General features: G+C 39.1%; 1 protein-coding gene across 1 annotated transcript in view; it reads right to left on the bottom strand.

Moving 5' to 3' along the window:
• The window catches only part of LOC124134844, a 171,394-nt gene that overhangs the window by 138,001 nt on the left and 21,092 nt on the right, over positions 1 to 12,301 (bottom strand). The window contains exon 6 of the mRNA XM_046499905.2: positions 11,627 to 11,804. Within this exon, the coding sequence (XP_046355861.1) occupies positions 11,627 to 11,804 (178 nt within the window). The remainder of the gene's footprint in view (positions 1 to 11,626; positions 11,805 to 12,301) is intronic.

The following is a 12,301-nucleotide window of genomic DNA, read 5'->3' as shown; positions in this document are numbered from 1 at the left end:
TCATGTGGTGGCTCTCTATCAGACACTGATCTGATGTACAGACTCACATAGAGTGGTGACTCTCTATCGGACACTGATCTGATGTACAGACTCACATCATGTGGTGGCTCTCTATCAGACACTGATCTGATGTACAGACTCACATCATGTGGTGGCTCTCTATCAGACACTGATCTGATGTACAGACTCACATAGAGTGGTGACTCTCTATCGGACACTGAATTGATGTACAGACTCACATCGAGTGGTGACTCTCTATCAGAGTGTGATACGGCATTCAGGTCTTTCAACATTCTTGGCAACAATGGCCATTATGCAGTTCCTTCCATAACAGATCCCAGTTTTCTTGTGACTCAATACACCAACGTGAACAAAATATCAATATCTTTGTGCTTCAGGCAACTGCTTCTTTGTTTCTAAAACAGCAAAGATTCTAACAAATTTAATTGACAAAAACACATTCACAGTAGAAAACACCTTAATGCTCTACAAAAATATCTAATAGGATGCAAAATGTCCACAAGAAATCCATTACTGTGTTTCCATTAGCAGTAGCTGCATACTCTGTTTCTTGCTGTGGGGGAAGGTGTAAGAACTGTGTGAATCAGATTCAAAATCAGTACGCAACACCACAACCACAAAGCAAAGATAGGTTATGACAAACATGGCAAATTTTCTGTGCCCCTCTCGATATCTAAGACACACACACACACATGACTATTCACAGATACACTTGTAAGATGTGTTTGCATAACCTTTCGACTTCCTTTCATCTCAATGGCATGAAGATGAGAATTCAACAATCATTGACTCAAGATTTAAATTTATCTGTCTGCTTCGTAGTCTTGTGGATAAAACATCTATCCAGAGAATGGAGTGTTGGTGGTTCGTTCCTTGGCTGCGTTACACAAAAAGATGTTAAATGATGGCACTTGTTGTTACCCTGCCTGCCGTGTGGCATAAAGGGGATAAAAGGAGTACTGGCCGGCTCGGAGTCAGTATACTGTGTCTATGAGATATCCATGTTAAACCATGGCATGGTATCTCAGTGGGATAGAACTGTAAAATCGCTTTAGTCAAGGCTAGCACATGCAGACACAAACACATACACACAGACACACAGACACACATACATAACACACAGACACATACACATATGCACACACATACACACAAACAACACACACAGACACATACACAGACACACACAAAGAGACATACACAGACACACATACACATGCACACAGACACTCACAGAGACCCATACACAGACACACACAGACACATACACAGACAGACACAGACACACACTCACACACAGACACTCACAGAGACCCATACACAGACACATACAGTCAAGCACATACATACAGACACAGACACACATGCACATACACAGACACACACACACATGCACACAGACACTCACAGAGACCCATACACAGACACATACAGTCAAGCACATACATACAGACACAGACACACATACACAGACACACACACACACATACACAGACAAGCACATACATACACAGACACACACAGAGAGACATACACAGATACACACTCACACACACATACACAGACATGTGCACACAGAGACACAGACACATACACAGACGCACATGTACACACATACACAGACACACAGAGACACAGACACACAGAGACACATAAAGACACACGGACACATACACAGACACACACATGCAAACACGGACACACACACACACAGAAATATACACATATGCACACACACACACAGAGAAATGCACACACAGACACACACATGCACACACAGACACATGCACACACATACACAGACACACACATGTGCATGCACACGCATGCACGCACGCACACACACACACACAAGCACACACAGAGACACAGACTCAGACACACAGTTGAGGATTATCGCACGCAACACATGCAATCATCATCAACCCCATCTCACCTCAAACTTTATATTGGAAGTTTTCCCTTGCCATCATGGACCCTTTAACACTTGCACAGATCAAGGACATACCCCTACTGGTTCTCACCCCGTGAAGATCCGGGTTAGAACTGATCTTCAGCAACCCATGCTTGTCGTAAGAGGCAACTAATGGAATCTGGTTGTCAGCCTCGCTGACTTGGTTGATGCATGTCATCATATCCCAATACCATAGACCGATGCTCATGATACAAATCACTGTATTGTCTGCCCAGACTAGATTATTTACAGATCGCCATCATACAGCTGGAATATTGCTGAGTGCGGCGTTAAACAACAAACAAACAAACACTGGAACTTACACAGGCCTCAAACCCATCACATTTATTGCACAGACTAAGTATCTGGGAAGGAGGGCCTCTCCTCTTATGGATTCCCCCCTTCCAGGAGATTGCATGTGAGTACCTGGGTGGGGGCCGACTCCCACGGTGGTTCTACATCTTCATCCCATCGACTTCAGCTTCAGTCAGACCTCACAACTGTATTGATCAAGGTATTATTGGCCAAGTCTATGCAATTACGCTAATAAGCAAGCCTCATTACCACTGATATACATGAACTCTGGTAAAACAATAGAAAACAGATATCGTAACATGGGCCACAACCAAGATAAGATCAATGGACTAAATGTCAAAGTCATCACGAGCTCATGCTGCATTCCCAATGGAGCTAACCATCATTGACTGAAGACATTCCAACGTCAGACAGACTAGCCTTGTCTATATACACTACACGACATACAATAGTGTTGAAAACAAACATCCTGATGTCTGTGACCTTGTCATGATAGACAGTCATGATCTCGTCTCATGAAAGATACAAATTAGGGAATTAAGATAACTTTAACCATATTCAGAAAGGGGCTGGATTAGCCTAGTGGTGCAAGTGTTGACTGTAATGCTAAAGACCTGGGTTTGATTCCAGTACCATGGGGCAGAAAGCTCTAACCATATTCATGAAGGGTGTGGATTAGCCTAGTGGTGCAAGTGTTCACTGTAATGCTAAAGACCTGGGTTTAATTCCAGTACCATGGGGCAGATAACTCTAACCATATTCACGAAGGGTGTGGATTAGCCTAGTGGTGCAAGTGTTGACTGTAATGCTAAAGACCTGGGTTTGGTTCCAGTACCTTGGGGCAGAAAGCTCTAACCATATTCACAAAGGGGCTGGATTAGCCTAGTAGTGCAAGTGTTGACTGTAATGCTAAAGACCTGGGTATGATTCCAGTACCATGGGGCAGATAACTCTAACCATATTCACAAAGGGGGTGGATTAGCCTAGTGGTGCAAGTGTTGACTGTAATGCTAAAGACCTGGGTTTGATTCCAGTACCATGGGGCAGATAACTCTAACCATATTCACAAAGGGGGTGGATTAGTCTAGTGGTGCAAGTGTTGACTGTAATGCTAAAGAATTGGGTTTGATTCCAACATGTACAATGTGCTAAGGCCAAGCACGAATGGATCCAGAGGGGTGCAGGGTGTGCACACTCCACACTCCACACTCCACACTTCATGCAAGTCCACCAACCTGAGACTACTAAATTGTCAGGACAAGTAAAACTCTGATGATGGTAGTCCACATAAACTAGCAGTATTTGACGACTATAATTCTGAACCTGTTCTCAATACTTCGATTTGGCTACAAATTGGAACAGAATATAACTGACAGAAAATGTAAATATAGCAAACATTTGTGTCTTGTTCAAGCAGGACTAGCTACAAACTCTGAGGACTAGTTTCAAAAACAAACTAAAAGACTTGAAGGCTGACTCTCATCTCTTTCCAGAGGTGAGATGGGGAAATAGGGTCAAACGTCGTTTCCAAGATTATCGCACTTATATAGCAATGTGCATGCACGTGTGTGTGTGTGTATGTGTGGCTGCTTGTACTAGACCGGACTGATGCTGTTTTATAGTGCTAGCTCACTGAGATACCATGCCGCAGTTCAACATGAATACCCCACTCAGACACAGTATTCTGACTCCTTGTCCTTGTCTGACCTGTCCTTGTTTTAGCCCCTTAATGCCGAGTGTCAAACAGGGTAACAAGTACCATCTTTTGACGTCTTTGGTACGACGCAGCCGGGGATGCTGGCTTTCTGCATCAGCCCCACAATCATGTGTTTTTGTTCACTTGGCACCTTTGGCTGTGTGCACCCTCCATTTTCATTAACCTGGATCCACCTCGGCCATATTTGAGTCCCCCTGAGCTACATGATACGAATAATGCTCAAACTGGCCTGAAACTCACTCACTCACTCACTCACTCATGTAATATTTATATATTATTCATCCTTTCCACATTATTGCTTACCATTTACTCCAGAATAAAGAAAATAATGACTTTTTTTCAGCCAGATTTTTTTTTCTAATTCCTTCTAATTCCTATACCTATTACAATAACAACATCGTGATGACAAACACAATGAATGAATCACTCTCATCACGTCGGCTCTCCACACATGCAGATGACAATTGCCATGTCAGGAGTTCGACATTACAACCAATCAGCTGATAAGCAGCTGATCATGATTCACAGAACACACGCTGATACACCACATCCCTGGACAGCCCCGGACACACCCACAGATTTCCTTCCAACATCAGCGGACTACCCTTCATCAATAAACTACTGCAGCCAACGTCATTATTGTGTGCCATAATTAAAAGCATCAGATAATCCATGGAGAGTGTCACATTTTGTTACACATTTCTTTCTTGGCAACAAAAGGTCAGAGCATGAAATCAGAAACATAAATGAAGGCAGGATTTCTCTATAAATATATGTTATTGGCAAACAAACCTAATATATCAGTTATCTGATAGATCTTAAAAGTACTGTTCAAATGAAGAAAGCCGTTCTATTGTGGAATTTGCACTTATTAACCAAAGAGTGAGTGAGTGAGTGAGTGAGTGAGTGAGCAAGAATTAGTGTTGCTTTTCCAGCAATATCACGGTGGGGGACACCAGATATAATATTCACACATTGTACCCATGGGGGTAATCGAACTGGGTCTTCGGTGAGAGGAGCGAACACTTTAACCACAAGGCTACCCCACCGCCCATGTTAACCAATGAAACATTCACATTGTGACATTGAAGCATATTGGAAAATCACTCACTTTTTTGTTTAATAAAACATTCTTATGTGCTCATTTTTGAATAAATAATGAAAATGTTTTAGTTTTCTCCATCAGTGTGTACTGATGTTCCTATGACTGGTTCAAAAAGTGTTATCTTTGAAAGTTTTGTATTTTCCTTGAATCAGCTTTTTCATTGGACAAGAGCTCAGTCACATGACTGCGAAAATGACTTACACATTCCTGGGGGAACCCCTGGGAATTACCTAGCACAAATAAATAGAGAAGCGTTGTTTCTGATCATTCAGACCCTAAATCTTGGCTTAGCGTTTTAGCATACATTGAGAAACGTCAGACATGATCGTTCACGAATATTCCCAATTTGTCCCATCCTTGTGAACAAAACGAAGAAATGCACAGCCAAACTGTCGTAGTATCGACTTGATCTGTGTCTAGACTCACAGGTACAGTCTACAGCAATATATGAATTTACCACAGAATCTATTTGACACATCTTTATAATCACCTTTCAATGTTGGGCCAATTGATCAATGATGATTAACACAGGGAACCGCCACAGGTTAATTAATAATAACTTCAGAAATCTCTCCCATCACGTTTATCGTGTCTGCCATTTTGACATCGTGTACTTGATGTAAATGTATCACGATGCGCTATCATTGTGCATGACTTACTAAGTTAGTTCTTAACATACTTTTTTTATCCAATGATGATGTTACTCGAATACATTTGTTGTAAACAAACTACAACAGATGTTTCTTTAGAGTAAATTAAGCATACATGCACTGATGTCACCTCTCTTTTGGAGGTACTATTTTATTCTGAGATACAGCTGTAAACTGTATGTCCGTCAGTGTAAACACAAAGTTGCAGGTACAGATCTGGATAATATAATAAATAAAATTGTGTATAGATCTAAGCCTACATCCTTCAAAGTTAAAAATAGAGAGATAAAAATTATAAGAATAACTTTCCCTTTGTGTGAGTTTATTGGAGTATGAACCTTCACAGAGTGAGGGTCAAATATTGCATGAATGTCGAAAGTCGTTTCAAGCTCCGACACTCATATACAGTTTGGCCCTCACTTCATGAAGGTTCATACTCCAGTGAACTCACACAAAGTGAAAGTCAATTCTTAAATAAACTATTAGGAGCGGTCGGGTAGCCTAGTGGTTAAAGTGTTAGCTCGTCATGCCAAACACCCAGGTTATGTGCGAAGCTCATTTCTGGTGTCCCCCACTGTGATATTGCTGGAGTATTGCTAAAAGCGACGTTAAACCATACTCACTCACACTCACATAATTAAATTACTTTGTTCTGATATATTGACCAAAAATATAAAAATGTGGAATCAAAATTTATTTTTTCAAGTCTTTCATTCCGCTGTATTTAGTAACTAATATTAGGAGGAAAATATTAATGAGGAAAACTTAAAATAAAGTCAATAATGGTGATCTATGAATTGCTATATTTATCATTAATTCCCTTTGGTCAATGGTGGAATTAATGATAAATATAGGGGAGTAACCTCCCTGAACTTTTAAATTCTTAAATTAGAAGATCTATAAAATGTTATATTTATAATTAATTCCATTGACCAAAGTGAATAACAGGGTTTTGCCAGACGTAATATACTGCATCCTACATGTATACAAATTGAGAAATACACAAATACAGGTACATTACATTGTGTGTCCTGCATGGCGAAAAAAGTATGGCTGTTGAAATCATTACATTTACAATCATTACAGCCTGTTTTATAATACCTATAACTGACATTTCTCTTCTGGTAAGAACTACACTCAAGGTTAAGATTGTCAATGGGCCCCCCAAAATGATGACTGAGAGTCAGCTAAACACTAAAATGTATAGATCCACATAAATCCCTGGATTACCATTAAGGGGCCATAACTCCTGTGATGACGTGCATCAAGCCTGTGAGTAGTGATGCTACAACGATTTTTGTTGCACAACTCCCAAGACGTTTTGCCATAAGCACTAAACATCCTGTCATTACATGACTGAATTTACTTGTTGTTTGATAAAAAAAGCCATAACTTTGCTAATTTGGTTTTTAATCACCACCTGATATCAGCTTCAGATTTTTGCCAGACATTGAGCCCTAAACACAAAAATCATAATCAGAAGAAAACACAAGGAAATCCATGCTTTCTCTGAACAGACTAATTAATCAACATATTGTATTTTCATGACAATTGTTTTAATACGGCTGTCAGTTAATAGCAACAATATGAATTTAAGACATCAAACAAAACAATATTCAGTTATACAACCCAATCATGAAAATTGATTCAAATTGAAAAAAAAAGTATATGTTTAAAGGTAACAAATATCTGTGAAAAGGTTTTCAATAAAGTTCACTCCATACCCCACTAAGCAGATTCACATGAAAAAGTGGCAAAGGTGGACCCAGAGGAGGGGGGCCAGACTCCCCCATACCCCACTTTTGAAAACCAAATGTTGTATGCTGTAAGCAGTAAAATTATCTAGAGAGAGGATTTTGATATTTTGGGTCCCTCCCTTTCAACGATGCTGGATCCGCCCTTGGGAGGTGTTGATAGCTTATGACACTTTGAAAAAATAGCTGCACAGCTCACTTGAGTGATCTGGAATATATGGACTATTGAAGATTACTGTATTACAAATTACTGTATTCACTGTATTAAGCACCCTCTTACCATCTTCTAGACCAAAGTAATCTTTATTACCAGCCCCTACTAAGACCGAACACTCACATGACAGTCAGTAATATGTTGAGTATATTACACCTCACAGTTTAGAAGTATATAATTGCCCAGTAACTATTATTGAAAACATTTTAAAATGACTGCTTGATCTCTGAAAACTAATGAACTTGCTGTTCATGATTTTAATAAGTGACTTATTACAGAGAAAATACCCAATCTGGATCCAGACGCTGTGAGTAGAACTGTGACATTGCCTCATATTACTTCATACAGTGTTGTCCTTGAATTACTTCATACAGTGTTGTCCTTGAATTACTTCATACAGTGTTATCCTTGAATTACTTCATACAGTGTTGTCCTTGAATTACTTCATACAGTGTTGTCCTTGAATTACTTCATACATTGTTGTCCTTGAATTACTTCATACAGTGTTGTCCTTGAATTACTTCATACAGTGTTGTCCTTGAATTACTTCATACAGTGTTGTCCTTGAATTACTTCATAGTGTTATCCTTGAATTACTTCATACAGTGTTGTCCTTGAATTACTTCATACATTGTTGTCCTTGAATTACTTCATACATTGTTGTCCTTGAAATACTTCATACAGTGTTGTCCTTGAATTAGTTCATACATTGTTGTCCATGAATAAGTTCATACAGTGTTGTCCTTGAATTACTTCATACTATATCTGTTGTACACCAAGGTGTGACAGTGTCAACTATATCTGTTATACCCCAAGGTGTGACAGTGTCAACTATATCTGTTGTACACCAAGGTGTGACAGTGTCAACTATATCTGTTATACACCAAGGTGTGACAGTGTCAACTATATCTGTTATACACCAAGGTGTGACAGTGTCAACTATATCTGTTATACCCCAAGGTGTGACAGTGTCAACTATATCTGTTATACACCAAGGTGTGACAGTGTCAGCTATATCTGTTATACCCCAAGGTGTGATAATTGCCAACTATGTCTGTTATACACCAAGGTGTGACAGTGTCAACTATATCTGTTGTACCCCAAGGTGTGATAATTGCCAACTATGTCTGTTATACACCAAGGTGTGACAGTGTCAGCTATATCTGTTATACCCCAAGGTGTGATAATTGCCAACTATGTCTGTTATACACCAAGGTGTGACAGTGTCAACTATATCTGTTGTACCCCAAGGTGTGACAGTGCCAACTATATCTGTTATACACCAAGGTGTGACAGTGTCAACTATATCTGTTGTACACCAAGGTGTGACAGTGTCACTATATATGTTGTACACCAAGGTGTGACAGTGTCAACTATATCTGTTATACACCAAGGTGTGACAGTGTCAACTATATCTGTTATACACTAAGGTGTGACAGTGTCAACTATATCTGTTATACACCAAGGTGTGGCAGCGTCAACTATATCTGTTTTACACCAAGGTTTGACAGTGTCAGCTTTATCTGTTGTACACCAAGGTGTGACAGTGTCAACTATATCTGTTTTACACCAAGGTGTGACAGTGTCAACTATATCTGTTGTACACCAAGGTGTGACAGTGTCAACTATATCTGTTATCCACTAAGGTGTGACAGTGTCAGCTATATCTGTTTTACACCAAGGTGTGACAGTGTCAGCTATATCTGTTATCCACTAAGGTGTGACAGTGTCAGCTATATCTGTTGTACACCAAGGTGTGACAGTGTCAGCTATATCTGTTATACACCAAGGTGTGACAGTGTCAATTATACATGTTATACACCAAGGTGTGACAGTGTCAACTACATCTGTTATACACCAAGGTGTGACAGTGTCAACTATATTTGTTATACACCAAGATGTGACGGTGTCAACTATATCTTTTATTCACCAAGATGTGACAGTGTCAACTACCAGTATATCTGTTGTACACCAAGGTGTGACAGTGTCAGCTACATCTGTTATACACCAAGGTTTGACAGTGTCAACTCTATCTGTTGTACACCAAGGTGTGACAGTGTCAACTGCATCTGTTATGCCCAATCTGCATTTATACAGTCTTACAATCGCATTATTCATTTGTCCTAACAACCTCTAAATTAAAGCCAATCCCCTACATTTTATATGTCTTTATTGTACAATCATTTTTATGACACTCGTATATATTTTACCAAGTTAAAAGTCCATGACATGATGAGGTACACCCAGAAAACATATCATACACACCCAAACACATACCATACATGCCCCTCAACATAGCGAACACAAATGTACATTTGCAGTCTGTCAGTCAAGGACATTTTACAAGTGCTTCAATCAGTCTCTCTTGAGAGGAAGTTATTTTTTAAATTCTCCAGTTCTTTTCTCTCCTCTTTCAATCAGAAAATAACAGTAAATATATAAAGCAAACCATTAAACATGTAAAACTTAATCTAAATGACTCTTAAATAGGTGTTAAACTGATAAAAAAAATTGCTGAAAAGTCAAAAGTTAAAGTACATGTATGTGTTCATTAAAGTTGAAAAATAGTTTAAAGCATGTATTATCTGTAGCTATTCTCACAGGTTTGTTTAAAATATCCATCTCCTGTTAGGGAAATGTAATACATACACTTCAGTGATGTAACAGAAAAAGCAATATCTAGGCTTGAGGCTTTTGCAAAATTACACACCACCCTCAGTCTTCTAAGAGTTGTCTCCCTTTATGTAAGGATTTGGACAAAAACGCTTTTGAATCGGAACCACCATCATGTGACTTGGATAACCAATCAGCATCCTTAGCCATTCATGCCACTCTAATTTGTTTTTAGTGTGGTTCAGGATGCATGTCCAATTTTTATACCCCAAAATCAAGCAGTTTTGTTTATTTAAAGCATTAATTGTTTATTGTTAAGTAAGTTTATTTCTGCAGCCGTTGTAATATGCAGCTACCAGCTGACTTGTCTCGCATCAAAATACAGGCTGTACTCGCGGGCAGATTACCATGGTGTACGCAGATCATCATGTCGGATTAACAAGACTGATTAATGAGTGGTTTCGGTAATTTCGGTAAATTAGGTGTGTCAGAGTTGGAATGCAAGATTGTCGGATTAAAGGGTCCAAATAGCACTTATTTAATCGGTTCCCATCATTAGTGTCGGATAAAGCCGATTGTCGGATTAACGAGTGTCAGATAAACAAGACTTGACTGTACATGTTTATGAATGTATAAATAAATTGCAAGTTTTTGGTATTTGATTGGCTAACCAAGCAATAACATTTTATTTTGTTAATGTTTCAATAAACCTAAAATAGTTCAGACCATGTTCACTACCGGACTACTGTTTGTTAGCAGAATCACATTTACTGATAGGTTAGCCAACAGATACCATGCCACAGTTTAACATGGATACCCCATTCAGACACAGTATACTGACTCCAAGCTGATTAGTTCTTGTTTTTAGCCCCTTAATGCCAAGCCCCAGGCAGGGTAACAACAAGTTTCACAAGGCCTGAGATCAAACCACCGACATTCCTTTCTCCCGGCAGACAATCATTCCACAAGACCACGGAGGCGGTTTATGCTTGTAAGTGAGCATTGTCAAACTATAGTGAAGGTATGAAAACTTTATAATGGTTACAGTTTGAGTGACTGCTTGTCATCCAAAATGTCATAGGGAACATATATTATTCATTTTTGGTAATGACATAGAACAATTTCCTTTCAAAATTTGCTAAAATAATTCAAATGTCGGAATGACATTTGTCTCTATCTACATCACTGTTTAGGCTTCAATGTTTACCAATAAGGATATTTGAGAAATAACACATTCTACCCTGAGTATTATATTGCTTGACAGACTAAAAGGTTTAGCTCACCTTACAAACTTTCCTATAGCATTCCTCCAGACCCATGACATTCTCCCGTGGTACTGCAGACCGGATCACGTGATCAGGCAGCATGAACACGTGATCACCTTCGCCAGGCCATCCAGTGAGATTCTCTGATCGAGTCACTCCACTATTTGCAATGTGTGTATAACTCCGAGAATTTGTTCTTGCAAAAAAAATAAACACAGGTTTGAGAGGTTGTATAACTAAGTAATTGCTTGTTAATTTGAACAGCTTTTAGTAGTAAATTTTGGCGACTCTACTTAAACTTTTCTGCCATGATCTCGACCAGTTTTGCTAATTTGGTCGTATCTATTCATTATTATTATTCTGTAAATCATTCATAGATCTGCGGAGGGAAATCCAAACCTTTTTCAATGTTTCAAAATGGATATGTAGCTTATTTGAAAAAAGATCTGCCTCGATAATACAGTGTATTTTATCTCCAGGATAATTATCCTGGACCCATTCACTACCAAACTTTCTTTTGAACCACATACGAGAGACACATTGTAACGTGAGAGATAAGCAGGATGGAGATGGTAATGTTACTTCTGAAACGAAGCTTTGGTGGTGATTAGACTCAGGGTATTTATCAGAATAGAATCGAGAAATAATATCCTAAATAATCGAGATTGAAAAAATCACACAAACACATGCACA

This window comes from Haliotis rufescens, unplaced genomic scaffold (genome assembly GCF_023055435.1).
Source record: "Haliotis rufescens isolate VD_foot unplaced genomic scaffold, xgHalRufe1.0.p SCAF_3, whole genome shotgun sequence".
Taxonomy (NCBI): domain Eukaryota; kingdom Metazoa; phylum Mollusca; class Gastropoda; order Lepetellida; family Haliotidae; genus Haliotis; species Haliotis rufescens.
This window is presented reverse-complemented; position numbering and strand designations above follow the sequence as displayed.